This window comes from Triplophysa rosa, linkage group LG13, assembly GCF_024868665.1.
Source record: "Triplophysa rosa linkage group LG13, Trosa_1v2, whole genome shotgun sequence".
In the NCBI taxonomy this organism is placed as follows: domain Eukaryota; kingdom Metazoa; phylum Chordata; class Actinopteri; order Cypriniformes; family Nemacheilidae; genus Triplophysa; species Triplophysa rosa.
Genome location: NC_079902.1, coordinates 14,188,769 through 14,216,655, shown reverse-complemented (window position 1 = coordinate 14,216,655; position 27,887 = coordinate 14,188,769). Strand labels below are relative to the sequence as shown.

General features: G+C 40.7%; 1 protein-coding gene across 8 annotated transcripts in view; it reads right to left on the bottom strand.

Moving 5' to 3' along the window:
• si:dkey-237h12.3 (teneurin-3) overlaps positions 1 to 24,888 on the bottom strand; it is a 100,764-nt gene extending 75,876 nt beyond the window's left edge. For 6 of the 8 annotated variants that reach the window (XM_057349144.1, XM_057349148.1, XM_057349149.1 and 3 more), the window contains exons 1-3: positions 24,519 to 24,888; positions 4,112 to 4,534; positions 1,561 to 1,821 (exon numbers count right to left, since the gene is read on the bottom strand). In XM_057349144.1, coding sequence (XP_057205127.1) covers positions 1,561 to 1,821; positions 4,112 to 4,388 — 538 coding nt within the window. In that variant the 5' untranslated portion in view covers positions 4,389 to 4,534; positions 24,519 to 24,888. The remainder of the gene's footprint in view (positions 1 to 1,560; positions 1,822 to 4,111; positions 4,535 to 24,518) is intronic. The other 2 variants (XM_057349145.1, XM_057349150.1) reach the window with 2 other exon arrangements.
• Positions 24,889 to 27,887: the final 2,999 nt, after the last annotated feature.

Here is a 27,887-nt window from a genome sequence, read left to right as displayed (position 1 = left end):
AAAAATGATCAAAGATTTATCAAAAGATTGATAAGAAAACAATATGACAATACACTCACTACATTTAAAACACTAGACATTTTGTCATTCTGCAAAGAGAATGAGAGTCTGGATACTTATATCATTGAGCAATGATCTCATACAGCTTTGACATGTTTTTTGCATACAGCAGTCTGAAGAGGGCTGGAGAATGATGGGAAGATAGTCTGAGAATGACTGAAGCTGAACGACCAGAAACTTGGCCTCATTCTCCTAATGGAACGCTCTGAAGCAGACAGCTCACTCTCAACTACATCATTATATTTTAAATCGAATGGACAAATGCCAAAAAACACACATGTATTTCTCAGGTACAGGTAGCTAGGATCTTGCACATAAAACTAAATGAATGCACTTAAATGCAGCTATATGGCTTGATTTATTCTTTAGTCACAAACATGTGCATATGACAAACTGCTATTATTATAGCCAAAATTCCTCACAAGTGAATTCTGTTATTATATTAAACACTATATCAGACCAAACGAGGAAGCAGCAGCAGTAAATACTGTCTAATGTGACATATAAATTGAGCGTGTGCATTCCAGACGCGGTTTCCTTTGATCAATGCAGTGAACGTTGACATGAGACACTACAGACCCTCCATTAGAAATATTAAGCTTACATTCAGTAGCATAAGAGTTGTAATTTCTTTCCTCTGTTTTAAATAATATTTTCTGCAAGAAGTATCCAATCTGTCAGAAATACAAAAACATTTTGAAAAGTTTTTTTTCAAATAATATTGCATATGCCTGCAACAACTCAGTAGAGAGTAGCTAAATTTAAATTAGAACAAAAATGTTTTTTTATATGATTTTCTGGAACAGTTGGGGACATTCTTTTTCCCAAAGCAAAAACATGTACATGCGTCACAACAAAAGAAAAGAAACCCCATCCAATACAGCCCACTGCGCTCACCACAGGAAAAAGCTATCACGATGCCTCCTCGAAAATCTAATTAAAATACCAATGTATGCTTTGAGATGCATGTATTTCATATATAGACCATTTGCTTTTTCAAAGGCACTTCCTAGTCCATAAGGCATTAAGGTTTTCAACGCAGACCAATTTGCACTTCAAACCAGTGGGCCCCTCTTTATCCAGTGTAGCGTTTGTTCATGGGCCCGGCTACACCCTCTGGAACAGCACACGGATTTGAGTGACTTTAACAAAGCCAGCTGCGATTCACCACATACCCAGAGGAAGTGTCTATAGCAGCTCTCCACCGTTTGCTCATATGCTCCAGGAAATGATGTTATTTTTTCTGAAATGCCTACAACTCCCACCGTGCCCCTAAGGGTGCAAACATAACCAGTCGGCCCATTAATATTGTCATCTCAACCAGTCAGTGGCCACCAATTGTTACCTCTAGCCAATTACATCCCGCCCTTGAATGACTCAAGGTGACTTTGCTGTGAATTCCTCATGGGTAATTTGCCATGTTTGTGGTTTTGAAGACTTATGTGACCAGCATTTATCTTCAGTGAGTTTAAGGTAGGGATGAAAATCGGTGGGACTCACCATTCTCCTGGTCTGATTTATTGTCCTGCTCTGTGTCTGTGAGGGTTAAAGCAGAATTGGACCGACTGGAAAGCCGTGAATCCCGTCCATGTGACTTAACCCACAGCATAGCGCAGTCTGGAGAAATGCCCCCTACATTCTGGATATGGTCCGTTCCACTGAGTTGTGTGTGGTGACTGAGTCCAGTCTCAGCGCAGAAGCTTAGACCGCGACGAGGGGCAGGGCCACATATTCCAAGCTGCCTCAAAGAAAGACTCTGACCTGAAAGATCCAAAGTGCTTTTTTATTAAAGAGAGGAAATAAATAAACAGAATAATTGCAATCTTGCTGAAAATAAATTCTTACACTGCACAATTAACTGTATTTTAATATTTTGTGATTTTCTGAACTCGACAATTATTTTTAAAAGTTTGGTATTAAAGATGCTGCAACACAACAACTACTTTCCCAAGTTCATGTTTGTGAATTTCTATGGTGACTATTCTTTCGCAATTGTTATGTATATGTTTTACTTTTTTTCTGCTTAGCAAAACAAAGTTTTAAAAAATACAAAAAGCACATGGGAAAATACACAAAATAGATCAACACATTAAATAATAAGAATAAACAGAAAACAGAAAATAATAAACTACTATTTAAATATTTTACCTGTTTTGTTAGGTTTATTTTTTTATCTTTTCATACGCTAAAATGTCAATTGTAATTTAGATAAAAAAGTAAAGAATATTAAAAGAATAATTGATTAAAAAATAAATTATATTAATTAACCTCACAGACACATTTTCCTTTAAAATGTGTCATAGAATGCAAACCAAACAGCTCAGAAAAAGAAAAGAGTTTCTTCGCATCTAAAAAAACGAGTGACACAACAGATACATTTAAAAATTAAAACATAACATTATAACATGTTTGTAAAATACTTTGGGCTTGCAAACGTGTTTAATTCAAAAATATAAAACTTTAATAACACAAAATCTAAATAAAAAATAGAAGCAAACATTTAGGAAAACATTTAGAGAGCAATTTTTATCTGCTCTTGAAGTCATATTCTGAAGTCACGTACTAACATATGTGGGATGCTTAATGACAAAAATGCAACAGACTAGGTGACACATAAAAATGAATAAAATGGAATTCAATTAATGAGTACACTCGAGATACACACAGAGCAAAATAACTCAAGTACAAGTGCTGACATTAATAACCACATAAGGGCATTAACTGACATACACACTCTTTTTTTCAACACTGCAATCTGTGATAAACAATGCAGGGCCAAACGCCATGATTTAGGCAGGCTATGATTAAATTCTTATGGTGGAACATTTGTAACACGAAAACAGGAAAAATCTTTATATATCCCTCAGTCGTCTTTTGTGCCGATCAGGCAAACACAGTCGCTCATTAAAGACGTCCCCCTAAGTTTAACAGCCTGAGGATATGAAGCGCACTATAAGCACAATTAACTTTAGTTAGAATTAGTAAGAGTATTTCTAATGAAATTAAATTTGAATGAGCAGTATCCTACCCTTCTACTTAAAAAAGGATCTAGTGATAAAAAGGGTCTAGATGATAAACCATCAAATATTTATCAAATAGTTTGAGGACTTCGTGAATAATCAGCAAATAAGGGTCACATCTGCCAGGGGATAAAATTAAACAGTAATTCAGAATGAAGGTAACCCATATGCTCAACCTGAATACAACTATCAAATAGGAGCTGGTTAACTGTGGAGTACTAATATTAAAGTGCTTTGATTTGATTCTGTCTTGTATAACAATTATTTATTTGACCATGAATACAGTTTTAACACTAATATTTTTCTTGGCTTTAGATTTGCTCTTTATATTGTTTAAATATCCAAGTTTTTCACAGTTTAGCATGCTGACATTTTTTTAAACTTTTTTTTTAAACACTACAACTTTTTATAGTAAATGATTAGCCTTGCATATGCATATATATTGGTCAATATAGGGTTTTATATATAAAAATATTATTTGGTAGTTGGCCATGGGTTGATTAAAATTTTATGTTATTTCTATAAACATTCGATTAAAAATTGGATTACAGAAAAAAATCGAATTTATGGTCTAAAAGGACTTGATTATCAAACCACAATGTGCTATTATTTTCTAAAGAAATGCATGTTTTTCCAAGACTAGGGTTGAGGTAAATCTGAAGATTTAACTCATTATCAAACCATAAGACCATAAGGTGAAGCTGGGTCACATTAGTGATGTGTGATAAAACACAGTATGCCAAACTAGCACAATATGTTAGTATTTACAGTATTTACATTTAGAAAGCTATTCAAGCAATTCAAATATTATTGATTTTTATATGAAAATGTAGCTCATCTTACTTTATACAAAGTCCTAAATTGTGCAAGCTGTACATTGAACATCTTTTTTTAATATTCATAGAAAATTATTTTGAATATTTCAGACCTATTTGTAAAAAAACCTCATAACTAACTTAAATTTAGTACAAAAAAGCCTGGGGGATCTCAAATCTCTTCTTTTCATATTCTGAATGTTAAACAGTGCTTACCTGGAGCTCTGTATTCCTCTGCATCCCTTGGCACCATGTCTGGCATGCGATGCCCATAAAGCCCCTGGCTGGATGGGTGCTGATCGAAGGCCTTTAGCGTCTCACTGGAGCTATAGGACTTCTGAGTAACGACAGAAGATGAGGCTGCGTTACGACGGTTGCCGGGTTCCTCCCTGTAGCCCTCCCCCTCTTTATCTCCTTCCCTCTCTCCATCTCTCCCTCGTTCTCTCCTGCTCCGGGAGAGGGAGCAGTAAGGCCGGCGCTCCTTCACCTCCATGCTACATTCATGCTGTGTCTCCCCTGTTCCTCCTCTTCTACACCTCTCACGTCTCTCTCGCTTCTGTTTTTCTCCCGATCAAGTTTGCTTGTTACTAGTGGTCTTTTTGTTCACCTCCTTCAACACTGTAAGTTTCACCCCACCTGCTTGGAGAGAAAAATAAGCATTTTAAATTAATTGGTAAATTGAAATACATCTTTGTGTGTGCGTGTGTGTTTGTATTTATCTATTGAGATGTGACGACGGCTTCTGTAACATGTCTGTCTGTGTATTCATTGTGTTTTCGTTTTGTTTGTTCCACTGATATATAAATGACTGGATTGCTTATGACGTCATTACACTGAAGCAAACGTTCTATTAAATGAATAGAAAGTTATCACATATTAATGAGAAAACAGTACCTTACCAGTCCCCGTTTTTATATTTAAAGTCTCACAGTAAATTCTTACAAGGCAAATGTCTTAAGCATGTAAATGGTTAATTATTTAAATTCGGGAATTTTCCCCTCTTATTGGATATAGAGTGAGTTTCGTTCATTTTCATTACAGTTGCGTACATATCAGATCATATGAGAACATATGACAAATGTGCTCATTCTGAAATCTAAATACAGAAAAATACAGGCTGTATATGTTGTTTAAGTCATGAAGCTTTATTTCTAAACATTTACACATGTGCATTACAACAGTGTGCAACTTACCTAGATACATTGATTTCTATACATCGCTATTCTGCCCAAAATAAACATAAACATTGAAAAAAACATCAGAAGTAAAAATTAATTTCAACACACATGTGAACTAAAAACGTATCGCGCGCCTAATAAGCTGAAAATCTGGTTATATTAGATCGTCATTTTGACTGTAAGTCAATGGCGCTCTCTGTCAGTTGGGCATACCAAGATGGTGGCGCGATCGCTTCCGGTGGCTTCACCTCCTGCCGCTGGTTTAGCGTTCTAGGTGCAATTCAGTCATTTACTTTATATAGATCGGTGGTCTTTTCTCCTCCCTCATTAGTGCCCTTGGTTGTTAATTACTTCGCACCTGGTTCTGTTCTCCTTGATTATGTTCGTTATTGTATTTAAGCCCTGTGTTCTCCTTAGTTCATTGTCCGGTTTTATACTTATGTTACGTGTATATGTTATGTTCTCATGGACTTTATTAAACTCTATTGAAATACACTTCTTCGTCGTGCGCTTTGTTAATACTAACATTCCATGACAGTTTCATTCATTAAGAATCTTGTCAAAAAATTATTAAAACGTTTAAAATGTATTAATAAAAAATAAAAAAACATTTTCATTTTCTTACATTTTGGTCATTTTAACATTCAGGAGACAAATCACAAATGTATAATTTGTAACATTAAAAACACTGTCAGTGTCAAATTTGAGCAATTCAGATTAAAGCATCCATTCATTTCTTGTCCACAATGGTCTCTGTTAATACAGAAAAACAAAAGTCTGAATGTCTGCGGCAAGAACGCAGCACTGTGCGCTCCAGACCCTCATACTTTTGCTGATAGCTGATAACGTATCAATATTGATCCTCAACAGTTTCACAGAGAATGCTTCACTCACCCAGAACCCCGGTATGGAACATTATGAAGTTTGCATACAAGTTTAGAAGTATAGGGCCCTATTTTCACGTATGATCTAAGTGCAGGGTCTAAAGCGCAGGGCGCAAGTGCACTCAGGGCGTGTACGAATCCACTTTTGCTAGTTTAACGTCGGGAAAACGGTCGGCGCGCCCGGGCGCATGGTCTAAATGGGTTGTCCCAATTCTCTTAATGAGTAATGGGTGTTTTTTGGGCATAACGTGCAGTAAACCAGTCAGAGTGTCATCTCTCATTCCCTTTAAGAGCCAGTTGCGGTCGCACCATGGCGGATTCGCTATTTTCACGGTGGAATTTGCAAGAGCAAAGACTGGACACTTCTCTAGAGTGGAAAGGCATCTGCTCATGCGTGAGGTTAAAGGGCGCGAGCAGATCATCTACATGACAAGCTGGATTTTTATCTTTATGTACACAATAATAATCTTTTACATTGTAATCCATTTATTTTTTATATTTGGCATGTTTGTGTGCTGCTGCGCTTCCCTCTGAGTAATAAGAAAAGTGAATGAGAACTGCGTCGGGCTGAAACTAGCAAAAACACTAAAAAAAACAACGCCGGGTGTACAATAGGTCCCATAGACTGCATGAACGTGATTTACAGATTCACCGCGACAGATTATTTATAGATTTTATAAACGTTTTCAGTATATAAACTATAGTTGTTGTGCTTGTATAGCTTAACACAAATAAATGATGAGACACCCGATGGACTATTTTTATTCTTTACTGACGTAAAGTTAACTGAAAGTTACTCTGCCCTTATAATCTTTAGTTAAAATCTGAAAATGCCCTTCTGTCCTGTAATGACTATCCATTTTAGATGACGTATGTTAGACGGCTTGGGTGGAGCATCCGTTAACTCCTCCCCTTTAACTGTCAGTCTGCTGCAAGTTCCATTTCAAAATGCAACGGCTGTTTTTATGCATCCAATCAAATCGCAGAGAAAGACGAAAGCCCACTATTTTTCTCATTAAAAATTCCATTTCACTCAGAAATGGGGCAAAATACGGAAGTAACAACGATCGCAACTTCCAGTTCACAGGGACTTTAATATTTACTATAGTATGGTTCAAAAACACTGTAGCATCTAGGAATTTTACTACAGTTTACTATAATAAATAATAAAGTACTGCAATATTTTTTTTTCATTTGGACTGGCACCTTATTACTATTAATAAACACCATTACATGCTTTGATAGTTAAACCTTTTTTTTTAGCTAAGCAGTGATGATACATTTACATCACATGTTATGTCATACGTTTGTTGCGCCCCCTCAAAAAAATTGTGCACTAGCCGCCACTGGTCAAAACCATCCAACAAAGCTCTTGTGGACTGACTGAGTATTATGGTGTGTCAGTTTAAAAATATTCTAGGATTTCTTCTACAGCAGATTGTGTTCTATCTTGAAGCAGTCAACACACGGAAAGAAGTGGAGAACATACTTGCTGTCAGTTTAAAGAAGTATGAAGAGGATAATGGAAAAATGAGAACGATAAAACACAGTAGAAGGGAAAAAAGAGACTACGTCAGCATTACTGCATATTACAGCAACAGTAATGGGATATGATTGGGGTAAAATAAACGGTGCACTTGTATCAAAATGTTCCTGTCAGAATGATTAAGTGAGCTGTTTTATTAGACAATATTTCAGGAAGATAAGATTGAACGTTACTAAGCTTTTAATTTTAGACTCTTGTGTGAATGTGGTGTTGTGCAAAGGTAGACTGGGCCATCTGAAGAGACCATCAGAAACGTCTATCCTTCATTGTATTGGACAGCACCCACTGAGTTGTCCTCGGGTAACACAGCCCTGTATTCAGATCAATTTAGATTAGCCAGGGGCAAGTGAGGCTCAGACACATTGGTTCAGCCCTAAAATAATTCTTACAACTGATCTCAATATAAGATTTGGATCTAATTCATTAACACGACAAACACGACAACATCTACAAAGATAAACTTACTGACATCAATTATGTGCTTTGATTTTTTCTATTATTTCTGCAGTCCCTCTTTAGAAAGCTGAAATTTTCTGAATCAAGGACACCAATCATGGTGGCCTGATTTGAGCAAATACACTAATCATCCACTTAGAATTTTAAAATGTGAAGGACTGAAAGCAGGAATATAAATCACAGTACTGCTGTAGCGGTCATATCATGCTCAGATGGGCACTGACCCATGGGGCCATTGAAAAGCAAAGACTCAGCATAAGCAGAGGGGCCGGTGGGATCCATAGCAAGAAGCGACCAGGCAAAGAGATGTCACTTGACTGTACCACACTTACAATGATCTAATGCCAATGGCTACACTAAATCAGATTGCTGGCCAGCTGGTATAACTGAAGATAAGTGAGAATAAAAGTCTGAATACTGACACTGGGGTTTGTCATTGACCAAACAACAGATTGCAGTGCTAATCAAACCAATCTGCCAAATGAAAAGCAAATATGGTAATTTCACTTTTACAATTCAAATAAAAATCGAAATGGTTTTCCAATACCTTCAGTAACCTCACAGTAAAAATGCTTTTATCTAACATTCTGCATACATGTGCTGGTTACCAAGCAAAACAAGCTAAGCATATATTTATTTACCCCAGATTACTCTAGAAAGCGTTACTTTACGTTTGTGCAAACCTTATGGATTCACAGCCGGATAAGACATCATGACTTTGAACCAATGCAGTCACCCATGGATAAATAAATTGGTGGCAACCTTCATGACCCATCTTTCTTACCAAAGCACATTGGATATTCTGCAGATGGTGTGAGAGTGTGGGTCTGATGGCTGAAAGTGCACATCTATAGCAAGTCTCTTTGTTCGGTAATTACATTTCATTGGGACTAGCTGTGGATATCGGATTCCACCTTTGACCTCATACTCCATAAATAATGATCATCATAGCAGTGTTAGCTAACAAGACCACTACTCCCATCCAGATGTTGTGTGCTCAACTTTATATCTTCATTTTAAATCCCTTCATCGGCCTACTTCATCCTCACATCCACCTTATCAAACTTACTATGCCTAAACCTGTTAATTTATTTTTAGCTTTTATTATAACTAACTACAACGTTCCAATAATCTAATCATATTTGTTCTGCTTTTTAATGGTCACTCTGGGGTTTAGACTGATTATTTCATTAAAATGATTACATTATTTGAAAAAAAAAACATAAATAAAGGGTTTCCTTTAGACTTTTTTACTATTCTAACTGACTGTAATCTAGGGCATATTAAAAATGTAAAAATTAATTGAAATGATGAGGTAAAAAGATGTGACCTAACTAGTAAGCAAACTTTTAAGCAATTAGGTTAGTTTTCCCCAGCACTGAATGTTTGATTATCTTGTTATGGAAACTAAATAAAATATAATTATTTTGAGAGACCACCCTTAACAGTATCCAGTTACTTCTTTGGAGTATATAAATAGCTTCAAAGCTGCTCATCCAGTGAGACATTGGATGGTAGTTTGGTGAGAGAAGGCCAAGGAGGAAATGGTCTGTAAAAACTAGCAAAAAGAGACAGCAGACAGGATAACTAACAAGCTTTTTTCAACCGGAAAAAATCATCCTTGGCTTGGTCAAATAAGTTTTGAGTGTTTTTTTTAAGAAGCTTCTGTTTCATCTTTAGGAGAATTCTGCAATGCAACGTCAGGGTATAAATAAACACTCGCTGTGTCCGAAATCGCATACTGTGACAGTACGTACTGAATTAGAATTGTATTGGCCTTTAAAACTGTACGTTCTATATAGTATGAGTTGGAGTAGTATGAATACATTTCGGACATACTGCGTCTGCCACGTTTTATGGTCATGTGACCCGTATGCTCTTTGACCTATGACGTATTAACAACAACCTATATGTGAGCGTTGATAAACATAATTTAGTCACGAGAAATTCATTTATTGACACTTACATTAAAAACGGACGTCCGCCTTAAAGTTTTCCGCTATATTTATTTGATTTACTTTTGAAATTTAATCGTTGCTCAGCTCCCGTGGTATCATGGGATAGAGAAGTGTCCATCCGATCCACACTCACGAATCTCGGCGGAAGTAGTAGACCATCCGGGTATTTCTCGCTATTTTTTGCATACTGAGGTTTCGGACATACTATTCATGACTCATATTCATTTTACATACTATATAGTAGGCGATTTCGGATGCAGCGATTAACTCAAATATATTGAAAAATAGGATAATTTGAATTAAAATTTACTTTAATTTAAATTTAAATGAAAACCCTTGTAAGCATTATGATCTTCATGCTTTCACATTAATTATACAAACAAATCTCTCAAACTGTGTATTGTACAGAATCAAAATGGAGAAAATCAGATAAGAGGAAAACTAATTTAAAAAGTAAAACGAATAGGCCTAAATGTAAAAAATGAGCTAATGCACTCAATATATACATTTATAATTTTGCTTATAAACCAAATAAAGTATACTACATTTACTCTTTTTGTAGCTTTTAAAACAGTGTATAATACGGGTCTATGCAGGCATCCAATATATGCAGAAAGCCAGAGACAAAAACTCACAATGAAGGAAACTAGAGTGAAATCCACACTTATTTATATATTTACCAGATGCAACTAAAGAATGGGTCAAATCATATATCACTCCAAATGAGTTGCCTCTGGGGAGAGGGCTGCTGCAGACAAAAAGCATCCAATAAAGTAACCTGATGCAGTAAGTTCTGCCCAACTTCTTGAAAATAACTTGGTATTCATTAATGGCACAGTTTCACCACATAGACACGGAGTAATCCTGCTCATTATTTAATACAGTGTACATAATACATTCTCTGAAGTAGTCTGTAAAAATCTCTGCACCAGAAGGCACAATGCTGTTGTTAACATCTATGGCAACTATGACAATGATAATATAGGATGAACAGCCATACATTTTTATAACTCCCAACTTTGTGATTAAGAATTAATAGAACACCACCATTCTACACATTGTAAAGGTGAGGATAGCCTAACTCAGGTGGTCTCACGTGGTGCCTGGTTGCGTTGACATTAGCAAAGTTGATTTCGCTAGCATCTCATTAGGATGCATGACACTTTAATTCAATAAATTCAAGTCTAATCAAAATCATTTTTATGTCTGCATCAGCAGTGTCCTCCTTCATTCCTCTCTGTCTGGAATTCCCTCTTTAATTCTAGTGCACAAATCCTTCAATCGCTCACCACAGTCTGCAACCAGACGCTAAAGTTCGCTCCAGGATACTAAGTGCGCATAGCCCGGAGAAATGCAGAACCCGCTCCCTCCATCACTGTTCCCCACCCCGCCCGTCCTAAGCTTTAGTGTGGCCGCCGCCACCGACGACAGCTTGCTTTGACAGCTTTGCATAATTCATGACCTGCACTGCACTCCCTGAGCCCAGCCCAGCACCCAGCCACTCGCTCGCTGTGAGACAACTGAAAAAAAACACAGACAGGAAACAAGGGCACACTTCCATTAGCCAGTGCCTGTTCCCACACTACACTGCTGCACCCTGGGATAGTGCCACTATTGTCTGGTGGTCGTTGCTTTCACCACCGCCACATCATGGTGGAGATGCTAAGCGGCAGACACAGATGTGCACAGGCCTGGAGGAAGACACATCCACTTGTGTTCCTCTTTTTCAGTATTCATGACCTCAAGGCTGTGTATTTCCTAGACTTAAATCATTTGAGTAAAAGGTTTTCTGTGAGCTTTAATTTCGAGCATTTACAGTCAGATGTGCTTGCCACATCTATACCAAGCTGTGCAATACACTCAGTGAATTGATAGTGATCTTAAATCACTCTTTAACACCAAATAACGTACCCAATCCTTTAATAAACTGCACAGTAGTGAACAAATAATGTAAGACTCAATTCCTCATACAAGATGATGATGTCCTGAATGGCAAAGTTAAATTACACCAATTCAAGAGCTTCAATTCCCTTCTAAATAACATAGTTTAAATTACTGCACTTGAATCACAAATAAAGGAGAAAAGAGATTAAATCAAATGTTTTAGAATTGGCCTTGAACTGACCAAACAAAACTTTTACAATTCTCGTCATGTCGGCATATAAAGAGGTGGGAACAAGGTTATGTAGGTTATGATAACATACTCAATATCAGCATACAGAGATACAGCTCTTATTAAAAAACATCACAATGAAACGTTGTGGTCAGCAGTGCCATGGCTTTTTTACTCTCACTCCTACAGTTATAAAGATCCCAAACTCTTTAATACTGTACATCATAGGATTCCAGAAATCCTACGTGCCGAAATTGAAAAGCATTGACATGCATACGGTCTGCTGTAGTCTTATACGTATGGAAGTCAATGGGCTCTATGCATGCGTGACTTGCGCGTTTCACGTGAAGAACATTCATACGTTTCATACGTTCGCAAAGTTCAGGTGTTTGTTTGTTCACTGCATTTGGGTGATGAATGTTATATAAATGGTGGATATAACGCTGGATTTGGAGATCGTTTGAAACTGATATATGGAGCCGTCCCAGAGCTAAAAGATGCCGACATGAACCGCATGCGTTGAGTGAAACTGATGTCTGTGTTTTGTTGGCAATGGATGCGCATGTGCTTTAGTTCAGCCTGCCCCTCCCCCCCGCACGTGCCGTATGCTTTCGGAAATAATCGTACAGCTGTATCTATCTTTTATAAATGTGATCAAACTAAATACTCTTCGAAGATACGAAGTATGCACTACTACTTTATAGGTACTAGGGGTGTAACGGTTCAAATTACTCATGGTTCGGTTTGTGTCACGGTTTCGGTTCGGTTTGTGCTACAGTATGTTCAGGGAAAAGGGACTACTGACAAATAAAAATAAGAACAAATAATCAAGCTAGAAGTAACAGCACCAATAAAACAACAGATTAAAGCAGAAAATAAAATAAGATACTGTATATATACCTTTTAAGGTAGAAATGGATTAAAGTAATCAAATAAAATGTAACATTGCATATGTACAAATTAAATAAAGATGAATCAATTTTGAAGTTACAGAGGCTATTGAGTCACAAGCAGTGAGTGATTTCCTTGACTTTTAACAGACAGCAGAAATATGCTGCTGTCGCTTTAAGAGGAATGAAACCGATCCAGTACACTGATACTGTACACATGCGTTGTTTTTCATCTGTTTCGTCCGTTCACTTAAGACATAACCTACTATGTTTGTTAAGATACTCGATAAGGGGGGCATTTTGACCTACTTCGTGTGTGAATTTGTCCGTTTAAGCGCTTCAAAGACAAGTCAATATTTGCGCCATGTCTGAGACTTTCCTTGTGCGCGCTTCGGATCTTCTCACAGCGCGCAAGCGAGTTTTCTTGTGCATCATCTTGCACTTAAATGTTTAAATTGGCAAGGCTTGAATGAGTGTAGTTTAAACAGCAACGTGCTGTTCAGGTCTCACCTGCACTCGCGCGCTCACAACACCCAGGTGATGAACGCATAAATGACTGGTCATATTACAGCATGCGTCATTCATTTACGAGTCAGCTGATGAGCGGTCAATTGAATGTGTTACTGCTTCTTTCTGTTCCTCCGCTCACTGAACAGATGCAAATGTCCCGGGAAAGTAAAACCCCATGCTTGCAAGGCAGACACTTTTCTACTGAATGAAAACTACGATTTTAGTGTTTACCACAGGATTTTGAGAGACTGTGGTGCTGATGACGTCGCACTAATTAGCATATTTGTGACGTCATCACGCCGTGTTTGCATTTGGTCTAGTTTTGGCACTTGAAATTTCGCTTCTACTCTCTGATCACATTGTATTGTATTTTAACACAACTGAATGCTTTTTTCACATATTATCTGTTCTGTTGTCAGACATTATCGTGTTTAATCCAACCAGCTGTTACTTTAACTGCCTGATTCATAAACACGACATCGTCTGACAAAATCACCATACATTTACATTGAAGGGCGGATATATGAGGTGATTTTGGCTATACAGTATTAGCCTAACTTTACTTGTTTGTCTCATGCAGTGCACAGCCTTTACGGTTGTTGCTCTTCTCATGTGTTGTTGTGTTATTATGAGCGCTTTTTTATTTTAAACGCGAGTGATAGTTTTATTGTAGATCGCGTATAGCGCAGACAATTCGGCGCAAATTCAGAAATTTGGGAGAATATACAGTTATAACTACAGAACACGCACGCGCACCGTACAAGAGCGAGAGCTCGCACACAGACTCACTCCAAGCACATAGAGAAAGGGTGTGGGGGAAACTCTGCTAACCTTCCATTAAGTAAGGGATAATGTACAGGCAGCTGGTTGATATAGCGAAGTGGAGGGTCATGTATCACACTGAAGGGGCTTATTTCGCGATAACAGCGGGCTGCTTGTACATTATCCCGCTACTTGCCACATGAGAAAAAACTGGACATGAAATGTGAATTTGAAATATTTTATTATCTCATTTCTTCCGAATGCAGACCTTCCGTGAGGAAAAACCATTTACTTTCGGTTTTAAGGTAAGAAACAACATTCAAATGACACGAACAGGCAATTTGGTTTAATCATTTGTGAATATAATGCCATATATGTTATTAAAATACATATTTATATTTCATTTGTCAAAAAAACCTGTCAAAATTATTTGCTGCATCCGGGTTACTGTGTGTTATTAGTTTTGAGAGGTTGTTATCTGGGAATAACGAACCTGCAAATGTCGCGACAGGCCAATCAGAATCAAGCATTCCAACGAGCCGAGTAAATCATGATAAACTCGATTAGCCGTCTTCTCTGGCAATAACATCTGTGACTGTTGACGTTTACGCGAAAGGAGTCTGATTGTGATTGACCAAAACAGCAGCCCAATGAACATTTTTATGAGAAGTAATTATGAGAAGTGCAAACATATTTTCAAAGACAACTAACCAGTAAGTGATAAAATAAGAACAAGTAATTAAAGTATTTTCTAGCAAATATACAAATACAGTGTTTTGAATGAAATATAGATCAAATTTTACTATATCTTACTATAAGTTACAATTTATTCAGTCAGGAACTGTTCTGACTCAATCATGACACTCAATCATGAGTGTTTTTGTCTTCGTCCTTTGTTGTTTGATGAACATTAAAAAGATCTTAATTGTGCTGCTGCCCCTTTAAGAGATGCATGGCTCTTATATACTGTGACACATGCATTTTGATTCTAAACTGTTTATGTTCATTTAAGACATAATGGATTACTTTTAAAAGGATACTTGCTAATATGGGCAGTTTGGCATCATTTTATGTGTATATGTATGTTTAAGATTAAGAAGACATGAAAGAGAACTCCGTTGTCCGGCCACGTGCATATTTCACACACCCCATGAGAACAGAATCGAGTTCTCTTTTACGTCATTTTGAGAATATTTAAATAGGCAAGGCATAAAAAGCGTTAAAATTATAGACTTTCGTTACAATACAGCACTGGCACGATCTGGCAAGTGACACGTCTGTCAACTGGCCCGAGAGTCTGTCATGCTGGCCCCGGGCCATCAGGCAGTCCTTATTGTTGAGCCCTGTCAGGCCTCCATAGTTATTAATGGAGGACTGAACTGAACTGGGTTCCATGACTCTGGAACGATCTCCCTCTTGCCACAAGATCAGCGGATTCTGTAGCGGTCTTTAAGAATCGGCTAAAAACACATCTCTTCCGTCAACATCTGACCCAACATCTGACCCATTAGTACAGTCTTCTACTTCTTTTCTACTTTCCTATGTGTGCGTGATAGTCAACTGCGCGGATCACTCGCCTCACTGATGTTTCCTGCTACCGCCGACGCGTAAAATCCAGGTCATCATTGACAAGTTTACACACACACAACATGAGTGCATTACTATGAGTCGCTGCTTGCTGTGACGGATTTCTTGAGCCCGAGGACGAACAATTTGATATAGGAGACGTTTAAAATTAAACTAACCGCGGAGGAGTTCAGGAAACGTTATCTGTTGATTACTTGAAACAGCGCTGGATCATTTCAAATCCATTCACAGCAAGAACGAATGACAGGCGAATTCTCTTGTTAAGTTTTATTTGACGTTATATTTACATGTGTTGTGTGAACATGAGGAAAAGTGTCCTTAATACACAATAAAATCATCGCAAGAACGTAATAACACAAGTCCTTTCATTTTGCTTTAATGGATAACACCGTTAACACCGTTATGGTTGCTGCCACACCATAGGACAACACATGGTAGAGATTATTTGTGTAACATAGTTGGGTTCCCTTTCTGTCAGTCTCTCGACGTTGTGTCGAGCCGACAGATGGGATTCGTCCTTGAGAACCAATCGCTTCCGACTTCTTAGAAAAGGCCAATGAAATTGGCGAATGAAATTTGCATGCCGGACTCTGCCCCTGTATATCTGGGTATAAAAGGGAGACGACGTGCCTTATTCATTCACCTTTTGTTCTTCGGAGCCTTTGCTCATGATCAACAGACTTTGCTACAAGATAGCAACTACAAGACTGCCGGTTCTACGATGTGGTGCAGCGGACTGTCCCTTCCTGCGGCGACTTCCCCTGGGCGTCTCGGCGGTTCCAGAAGTGTTCGAGTTTTTTCTCTAAAAAAGCAAATTTCTCCAGCGTGGCATGTCCCGCTGTTCTCGTGGGTGCAACACACTCATCGAGGAGGGGGACGGACACGAGGTCTGCTTCCAGTATGCTGGGGCAGCCCTTGTGGATACGTCCTGCCCGGTTCACGATTCAGACGTTGCATCACGGGTGGCTGTGTTCCCACGGGACTCAGCCATCACCTCGTCTGCTTCCCGTGTCGTGACAGCAGCGGCTACGGCACTTGTGGTCCAGGAGAGACACCTCTGGCTGAACCTTGCACAGATGAGTAATGCAGAGAAAGTCCGCTTTCTCGACGCATCCATCTCGCAAGGGGGGCTGTTTGGTGATACTGTCAAGCAGCAGTTCTCGACAGTAAAGAAGCAGACAGAGGATATCAAGCATATCCTCCCCCGCCGCGATTCGGCTGCCCTCTGGCCGTCGAGATCTGGTGCACCGTCTGCTTCCCAGCAGCCCTGGTCCTCTTCCCCCACTCAAGCGGCCCCCCGGAAGAAGACATCGAAGAGGAGACCACCACCCCGCCAGCAGCCGCGGCGGAAGAGAAGCGGCTCTCATGGGAAGACCCCAGGGAGATTGAGAATACCTTCGTGCCCGACCCCAGCCATTCCATCGCTGGTTGGTCAATCCGGGACGGTTCCTGCCCCATCCCAACAGCCCACTTCTAAGAGTTTTCTCTCTCTCTGGGTGTTTATCACAGCCGCTCTCACCCTCTACACGATGGTGTTCGGCAACTCGACGTTGCGTCACGGCGAGACCCAATGTCGAGGATAATCAGCAGCCTAAGCACTCTCAATCGACGGTGCGTTGTGCTACATCATCGCCAGGCAGGTAAAACAGCAGAGCCGATCTCATCTCTGGGGGGCCCCCCACGGCGAGGGATCCGCACTGCCAGCCATCGAACCCCCCCCCCCGGGAGGTTGATGAAGCAGAACGTACCCCTAGCCTCCCTGTCTCGGTCCCTGGGAGCCTGAAAAGAGCTTCCCAAACCGTCACGATGACTATGGGATACGATCCGTCTCGGCTACACGGTCCAACTCCCCAGACGCCCGCCCAAGTTTTGGGGCATCCTCTCAACCTCAGTAAGAGGCAAGGATGCTCCCGTGCTTCGGGCCGAGATCATCACCCCTCTGGAGAGGAAGCGATCGTGCTCGTCCCTCTGGCCGAGATGTTCATCGGGTTTTACAGCCTGTACTTCATCGTCCCCAAAAAGATGCTAGATCTGCGTACCTATTCAAGCTGCCGTTCAGGATGCTCACGCAGAAGCGCATCCTGGCATCTATCATAGATAGATGTCAAGATTGGTTCATGGCAATCGACCTGAAGGACGCTTACTTTCATGTCTCGATTCTCCCTTGTCATCGCCCGTTCCTACGGTTCGCTTTCGAGGGTCAGGCATATTAGTACAGAGTCTTCCCTTTCGGTCTGTCCCTGTCCCCTCGAGTCGTCACGAAGATCGTGGAAGCCGCCCTCACTCCCCTCAGGGAGAGAGGTGTGCGGGTACTAAACTATCTTGACGACTGGCTCATTTTGACACACTCGCGAGATCTGTTATGTACACACAGGGACCTAGTGGTTCGGCACCTAGATCGATTGGGACCACAGGTCAACCGAGAAAAGAGCAAGCTCTCCCCTGTGCAGAGCATCCTCTTTCTTGGTATGGAACTCAACTCTGTCTCCATTACAGTGCGACTGACTACAGAGTGCACTCAGTCAGTGTTGAACTGCCTGGAATATTTCAAGCAGTCAGCGGTCCCCCTGAAACAATTTCAGAGGCTCCTGGGCACATGGCATCCTCGGCGGTGGTGATACCCCTCGGGTTGATGCACATGAGACTGCTCCAACACTGGCTACAGAGCGGAGAGAGCCCTGGAGAGCGTGACACACCGGCAGCAGGCGGATGGTGATTACGCCTCTCTGCCGACGCACCCTAACCCCTTGGTCTTCAATGACCTTTCTACGGACGGGGGCCCTCTCGGGCAGGTCACGAGGCGCGTCGTGGTGACGACAGACGCCTCCCTGCAGGGTTGGGGTGCCGTGTGCAACGGGCACGCAGTGTCGGGGCGATGGACGGGCCCCCGCCTGCGCAGGCATTTCAACTGCCTAGAGTTGTTGGATGTGTTACACGCACTGAAGGGGCTACAACCTCTCGTGCAGGACAAGCACGTGCTGGTCCAGTCGGACAGCACAACCGTCGTAGCGTAAATCAACCGCCAGGGTAGCGTTCGCTCACGGCAGCTAACACGACTCGCCCGACTCCTCCTCCTGTGGAGTCCGCAGGTGAGCAGATCCCTGTGAGCCACACATATCCCAGGCGACCTGAACCAGACAGCCGAAGCGCTCTCTTGTCAGTTGACGCCTCGTGGAGAGTGGCGACTCCACCCCCGCGCAGTCCAGCTCATTGGGTACAGTTCGGGCAGGCTCAGGTAGACCTGTTCGCCTCCCTGGACACCACCCATTGCCCGCTAGGGTACTTCCCGTCCAAGGCCCCCCTCGGCACGGATGCTCTAGCGCACAGCTGGCTGTGGGACAAGCTGAAGTACGCCTTCCCCCCAGTGAGCCTCATTGCACAGACCCTGTGCAAGGTCAGGGAAGAGGAGCATCAGGTGTACTAGTTGCGCCATACTGGCCCAACCGGACTTGGTTCTCGGAGCTAATGCTCTTGACGACAGCTCCCCCCTGGCTGATTCCCCTGACGAAGGACCTGCTTTCCCAGGGGAAGGGCACGTTATGGCATCCCAGGCCAGACCTCTGGAACCGCCATGTCTGGCCCCTGGACGGAGTTGCTCGATCGGGAACGTGCTGTCCTTCCAGAGACTCGAGAGTAATCTCTCCCCTTCCACACTGAACGTGTATGTAGCCGCTATTGCCGCTCATCATGACCCAGTTGCTGGTAAGTCTCTAGGACAGCACAACCTGATCATTTGGTTCCTAAGGGGCGCGGGAAGGCTACCGCCTCACCCGCGCTCCGTACCCTCTTGCGACATTGATGCGGTCCTGGAGCCCCTCGGAGATGCCACTCTTTCTCACCTCACGATGAAGACGGCTCTCCGGATGGCGCTCAAGAGGGTAGCGGACCTACAAGCATTCTCCGTGTCCACAGATTGTCTAGAACTCGGGCCCGGTGATTCTCACGCTATCCTGAGACCCCGGCCCGGCTACGTGCCCAAAGTTCCCACCACTCCCCCTAGACACCAGGTGGTGAACTTACAGGCGCTCCCCACTGGGGAGGAAGACCCAACCCCACCTACCCACTGGTAGGTTACAATTTCACGGTAGCACTCACGGCTGACACGCCCAGGCCAGTCACCGTCGCTTCGCTAGAGATTGTGACAGGGCACAGTGTTGTGGCGTTTTCCATAGGAACCCCATCTGTCAGCTTGACACAACGTCGAGAGACCGACAGAAAGGGAACGTCTTGGTTACGGATGTAACCTCAGTTCCCTGGTGGAGGGAACGAGACGTTGTGTCCTTCTTGCCACAACACGTGCTGCCCACTGCAGCAGTCGTGAGAGGTCTCAGGCTCCTCGGAACAAAGGTGAATGAATGAGGCACGCCGTCTCCCTTTTATACCCGGATATCCGGGGGCGGAGTCCGGCATGCAAATTTCATTCGCCAATTTCATTGGCCTTTTCTAAGAAGTCGAAAGCGATTGGTTCTCAAGGACGAATCCCATCTGTCGGCTCGAAACAACGTGTCCGACCCTGCTAAAGAAAAACTGATCTTGCTTCTAAAAACCCGCTCTCTTTCCTGCAGGAAAAATCACACAATCCGTTCCCTATTCTACTTTCTATTGCGAGAGACAACCCAAACACTTTATCTTTCAAAAACCTGCTCCTCACCCTTCCTCTCTTCAGCGCTTACATTCTCTGGTTGTTTTCATTACAGAACATTATTCACTTACTTGATGAGCACCATATCGCCTTGCATTTCTCAACCTTTTTCTCATAATAAACCCTCTCTGCCTATTACTCTTCAGTTTCTGTTCTGATATATAGCATTATCCTTTGACTGTCATCTCAGTGGGACATTAATGTAAATCCCTTGGTTCCAGAGCTGAGGCACTTTGGAAAAGAGATACTGGCAAGTTTCATTGCATGGTCAGCGCACTTCCTGCCTGTGGCAAATCATAGGCTGCCTCCAACACAGCAGGAGGCTGGCAAGATAGCTCCACAGCAAATTGAAGAGTGGTATGGGGGGCTGTGAGAGGGTGGGTGATGAGGGGAGAGTGAGAGAAATTTAGGAAGAGAAACAATGTTATGGGGGTTGGAAAAGTCCTGTCCTGTAGGCAGCCAAGTCTGTCATGGACTTTAGGACATCTATAGCTTAAGTCACAGACACAGGAAATGTGTTTAACTTTAAGCAGTTTGCTTACACACACAAAAGCGCACGCACAAAACCCACCGTGTTCTTAACCCTTATAGCTATAACAAAAATGCATGACCAGAAATGCATACAAACACTTTTAGATGCTACAAAGACAAAAACGTTAGAAATAAAACTGTAACGGAAATACATCACCACAGCCTTTTGTAAAACCATGTAAAGTGTCATGTAAAGATGGATGAGTATATCCATCACAATTCTGTACTAATAAGCACATTCCTTGAGTGTGAAACACAATGCACATGAGACCTTGGCTGACATTTATTTCAGCATAAAAGGTTGTGTGACATTGAAAAAGCCTGTTTCTTTTAATGGCTAAACCAGATTTGATATACCATTGCTAGAATTATTTTTTATTGACTGCTTAAATTTCAAGAATGTGTTCAACAATCAAGCACAACTACTATACAGTTCTTACTACAATAAATTACAGATAAAAAACTACCTACAATTTAAAAACTGTATGCCTGCACTGCAATGTTGACCGAAACAGCTTATTCTGAAGGACAGTTTTTCGGTCCGTGCGTCAATCGTAAGCATTAATTACTGTATTTTAGCCACTTCTCCGCCTGAGAAAGCGAACACCTGAAAGACATTAGAGAGCATTTGTTTGTGTCTGTGAATTTCTTAAAATCCTGATTTGTCCTCTGCTCAGCTATAGTGGCAAACCAATTTTAAATGACATTAGTTTAAAGAGTAATCAATATATGTAAAGCCTTGTTGACATGCTGGAGTTCACGAGGGAAATCAGATGTCAATTTGGCCGTAGGATCTTGCAACTGCAACTGTTGACAGTGCTTTATATGGCATCTCCAATTATTTTACAATGCTTTTAAATTGATTAGCCATTATTTCTTGGAGCTGTTAACCTGCATTACATAGCTTGTAAACATTTGTATGTGTGCTTGTTGGAACATTTATCAGCTAAAATAGAGATAAGTCTAATGCAAATGGCATTATGCATAAGGAAAATGTCTAAAGCCACTACAATGTAAACACAATACAAACACACTTACAGTTTATTTACCATATTGAGAATTATTTGAGAATTGAGAATTCTTTGGATGGACGATAAATCAGATAAATCCTTTACAAGCTGTGATAACTTGGACAATGTTAAGCCGACAGAGATCAGGTCTGTCCACTATGATTATGCAGAATAAATGCAGTGTAAATGTGATACGCAGAGGCTAGCGTTCTGGCAGTGTGTGTTTGTCAGGGTACATTAACCTGCGCCTGTTTGCTTAGCACTGTTGAAATAGGCACTGCTGGCTGAGCTACTTTCATAGTCTCACACACACACACGCACACGCACACGCACACACACGCACACACACACACACACACACGCACACACACACACACACACTTATTCATTCTGTGCTGGACTAAAAACTAACTTCACTGGGAGTGTTTAAGCAAATAAACAAATATTGAAAGAAGTGACCAGGGCTCTCCTGTTTAATAGACTGCCAAAAGTCTCATTGTGGCATTGACTAGTCTTTCAGAGCAAACTTTTTTAAATTAAAACAAGCAAAAATGTCATTTAAACTGGTACTGGAAAATAATGAACAGGAAAAAGGCTAACAAAACAAATGGAATGTATTCCACGGGCTGCAAAATGTATTACGATATCATCATCCAAGAGGCCTGTCCTTACAACTTAGTTCCACAAAAATGTATTTAAATTTAAAAATATCTTAAATGGCTCTATAGTGCAGCATATTTAAAACTGATTTTACTAATTCTGCAAGACACAATAAATAAGAAGGCCACAGGATTTTTGTTTACGCTGATTAAATGGAGCATGACTGAATGCTACCTTTTACTTCATTTGAGCTTGACTATAAACTCTTCTTCGCAGTGTCCCATTGTATTACTTCAAAGAATTCCCTAAAGTAAAAAGCTACAAAACCCTGACTGAATAAATGGTACATGAGACAGACAATATATTTTTAAAACGCTATTGGTAATAGCCATTTGTTTTATGTTGCTGTTGTTGTTTCTCCCTGTTTGTCCCTTTTTACCCCCCAACCAGAATAAGTGTTTTCACCTAATCAGAGGATGATTCTCTGCAATCAGTGGTCTGTGTTCACAATGTGACCCCTATTCCTGCCATGTACCAAAAAACTGTAAGATCGTAAAATAGACTGTCTGAGTATTTGTTATTCACAAACTGTCAATGAAAAATATGAATTTACGGATATGGAATATGAATCAGCTGTTCTGTATCAAGATCGAGACCATCAAAACACAAACCAAAATGGCAGGCCTCTGCTCTGAGTATCTTTAAGTCACAAAAAATCCTGACAATGTGTTTCCTTCATTCTGTCATGTACAGTACAGTTTTTCTCGTTTTCACTGTTATGTTGTCCATACCATTCCCAGGAATGGGAATTTTTTAGGATAAAAAAGTTTTACTTCAACTGCAGCACTCATTGGTGAAAAAAATACAGAGGGTTTGGAATGAATAGACTGTGTGCCCAGCCAATGCAAAAATTATTAAATATATGCCTATCCTCAATAAAAGTACATTAAAAGCCGTGTTATTGTTTAATCATCTGTCTCTCTGAGTTTATAATGCCTATGGCTATTACTAGTGTTGTTATTTTTTTTTTGTAAGTCTTTTTAAACCACTGCCGCCTTGTTGACAAATGAGCCCAATAGTCATATGCTTATCAACATGTGTAAGTAGGCTACTTTTAGACAATGATGTAACTGTAATCAAGTTTCATCAAAGGATGGTTACTCCTATCCTTCAAAGCGCATGCACCTGACCATAGTAAAATTGGACTTAAGTTGCTCAATATTCTGTGCCCGCGTGTAAAAACAATAAAAAGACAAAGCGAACAATAAAACTGTCCTCTGTTAAGCTGTTATTCTGACTAATCCTATAATTGAAATTTTGGTCTAGTTATCACGATTCACCGCTGCTCTGAACTCCTCGCGATGGCTGTCGGACAGCCTGCGCGCGCGCTGGGTCCAGCATCGGGTCATTCGCGAGACTCAGCTTGGTGCACTTCAATGATAACAATCACCGATTTTAATCAAAATCGCCTTATGTGGAGGTAAACAACATCTTTAGACAGATAACTACTCAAATCGCCGTGGTCTATCATTTTTTGTAAGCCGAGTTTGAACACAACATGTGTTCTGTGTTTTGCCACTGATGATAAATCAAATGTCCAACTACCTGTTTATGTTCTGTGACATTTGTTGACAATTTTAGTATGTCAGCCACGGGATCAAGTCATGCATCCATATGAGCTATTTTTATGTGGTGACTTACATTATAACGGGTTTGTGTCTGGTTATTTCAGTGCACCATAGGATGTTTAAGGGTATTCAAACTTGCTAAATTACAGCTGAAAATGGTTCAATAAATTACCTGAATGCGGGTTTCTTACAACCAGTTCTTTCACTATGTAGCCTAATGCCCCACATTGCAAAATACTGTAAGACGTACCCGACTGAATAAAAAATAAGTAACGGCAACATTAAAACATTTTTTTCTGACACTAATTCTTCAAATGCGCTTTCTTACCTCGTTTAATTCGGTTTAGCTCCTCGTTGTCGTGGAAAAAACTTTACTGCAGGTATCCAAACTTATTAAAAACGTAAACGGTGATGTGAGGTGAAACAACCGTTAGGACGATAAATTTCCCGCAGTCACGCCTTCCCGCGCCTCTCACGAGACACACACTGAGCGAGCTCGAGCTGGGGGAAATTCCCCCGCAAAAGATAAGCCTCACACACCGCGTGAATAACGGGACGATGATGTGGACCCGAAGAAACCAGTGGCACGAAGTCCAAACCCCGTGAAAACCGTTCGTTGTATACTTGGAGTCGAGGACTGTACCACTCCTCTGTTCTCCCTGTGTGTGAGCTGCGGTGCTGAGGAGAGGGGTCGACTGCGCGCGCGGCACCCGCGCGATACTAGTGAGGCAGTGTCATTAACAGCACGAGTGCTCTTCTGTCAGCCAGATGCATCAAACTGAAAAAAAAAACGTTAAACGTTGTCCTGTATTCTGTTCTTTTAAACGTCAATACAAGCCTGAAAGTTTCTATGAGTAACTAATAGCTGAAATATAACAATTAACAGATGTACAAGTAAAATAAGTTAGAGGTTGCATACACTGCTGGTGTACTTGTATCACGTCTAAATTGGCCTTTAAAAATTGTTGAAATAATGCAGGAAATGATTTTTTAAAAACTTAGTTAAGACCTATTCATAACAAGCATCCTGATATGTTGTACAAAACATCTAAGCGGTCGTGTTTTTGTTCTGTGTAGAAAGACGAAATTAAACTCATTGTTATCTGGTCCGTCTGGGATACATAATAAACATCACCATAAATTAGCTTTTACCTGATTTGTGGACATTTTTTAAAAGCTTATTTTGCCTTAAAAGATCATTTTAGTTAATCAGGTATCAGTGCAGATGGTGAGGTGACTATGTGGCTTCTCCTTCAAGTCTGGCCTGCTGTGGCATTTCTGGGGTAGATGTCCCTGCTTAGAAGATATTAGAGGGCCTTTTGGCTTTCATCAAAGATCCGATGTGAAAAGCACATGGCATATGAATTGCATAGGTGGCTGTGAAATGACAGTTCTCACAGTGACTGTGTGTGAAGAATGAAGATCATTAATTACACAAGCCCCTACTTAATCCCACTCGAAAGAGAGCTTGAGGCATCTGTCGTTATCTTGCCCTCCTCTGTTTTCCCCTCTCCTTCTATGTCTCTTGTTTTCCTTTTAGTCGCCCCCATTTTTACTCCCCACACCGTCTGGCTGGCCTTCGTATTATTTTTTCTTTTCGGTTTCATTACAAACCCACTTTTATCTTCTCATTCTTTCTTCTGAATTACCCTTTATCTGCTATTGCTTTTTGAATGTCTATCAGACCGTCATTCCATGTCTTGAGGAGTCCAGCGTGGATGGATTCAAGAGTTTGAGCCCGGAGGTCTGGACTCAGCAGGCGGAGCAGTGGCTATTCTCGCCCTCCTACTGCGTCCCAAACCTCAGACCTCATGCTGAGATGGAGTTATCTCTCAATGCAAGCTGTTCTAGCACCAGAGCTTTGCTTCCACGTCTCCAGTACATCAAACCTTCTCCCATCAGGAAGTGCTATTATCTGCATGAAAGACTTTGATCAGTAGTCTGGGTTACACTACAAGTGAAGGACAACAACAGAAGGAGTCAGAAGCACCATTAGTGCGATTTTTGCACAAAAATTGCTAAATTAATTAGATAATAGGTATTTATTAAAATTTACTTTTAAAGAATTAGATCAAAACCATTATTTATTTTTTATGCTGTAAGCATGATAACGTTTTTATTATTTTCTAGTAACTATTCAAGGTCACGTGAAATGTTTTCTCTGAAAGTAATGTTTTACTTGGACTGAATTTAGAATTTGGCGATTATAATGTGCTTTGCACTGTTTGGCAGTAACAGGCTCACAATAACGTATTACAGAGTGATAGATTTGTCACTGAAAAGTAGCAGACACAGACAAATATATCAACATTCAGGGGATAAACAATCCCCCATTACAGCATAAACACTGTAAACAGTGTTAAGCCAATCAAATGAGTTCTTGAACACAGTTCTGGGAATGGTCTGCCTAAACCCTCGAAACAATTTCTGGGACAGTATTAAACGTTCCTCTTTCCAGCTAATCCATCACTTTACGACTGATGGGCTCATCTGTACCCTCTAGTGGGGAAGAGGAACAGTGTAAATGGCACATCTGAGTGACTGCAAACAAATGATTTGGATATGGAACCTGATGGTGATATTTACGGCAAATGCGTTTTATTTGGAGGCAGGCTACATCAATAAAAACTATTTCCAAAGATTGCAATAAAGGATTGTGTGAGAAAGCCATCTTGACAGAGCTGAAAAAATATTGTGCTCAGATTGATCAAAATTGCATGCATGTGCCTTTATTGTGTAAATCTGTTAAAGTATGGCATACAGCAAAGCTGAATTATTTTTATCGTGCATTATTATATGCATCCACTCATTTAATAATATATTATTTAAATAAATCCTTGTTTGTGTTGTAACGAAGAGGTTGTACAAGAGGGCCAAGAGGGGTTTACTGAGCGGCCATGTTTTGAACAGAAGGCCGAACAAATGCATAACTAGATTAGATTAAAAACAACTAAGCAAAAAAAGCAATGTACAATTTAATATAGTGGAATTATAGAGTCACCCTGTGGTGACTTTAGAATCAAGGTTTCCATGCTGTTGTCTTCCCACTTTAAAAGACTCAACAAGCATATATTAAACCTAAATAGTGTGTGGTTAACACGAGAGATTGCTTTATTTGAGGTGACACTGACATGCACAACCATTCACACGAAATAGGTCTACTTAAAATATCCAAATGTGAAGCATTATCCCTAAACGTACATATCTAAGATCATTCATATTAATTATACAAACAAGATTTCTTTGTCAAAGCATTTTAATTTACACATGCGCCTACAACCCACCATGCACGTCATTTTCTATTTCTGAATTTACTCATTCAATACCATCAAGCTAGAAGACGCATAAGAAAGGTCTTTTAAGAACAAAGGCGGAAAACGCTTGTGTCTATGCTACGATCCCCAAGCATGAATCTGAAAACCATGGAGACGAATGACCAGTCAATAGTCATCTCCATAATCGTTAGTCCTCTGGTGATTCATCAAGCCAATGACACTTGTGTCCCTAATACCACATTTATTCAGGTTTGAGCAGAAGAGATTGCATGCTGTGATTTTCTCCAAAATGATTGATTATATCCAGCCTCTTTTGCCCGGTCTGTGCATGCGTGTGTGGATGAGTAACTGAACAAATGAGTGCATGAGTGAATGAATGAATAAGAGATCAAGTGTGGGAAAAAGTAGAAGAAACGGAGACA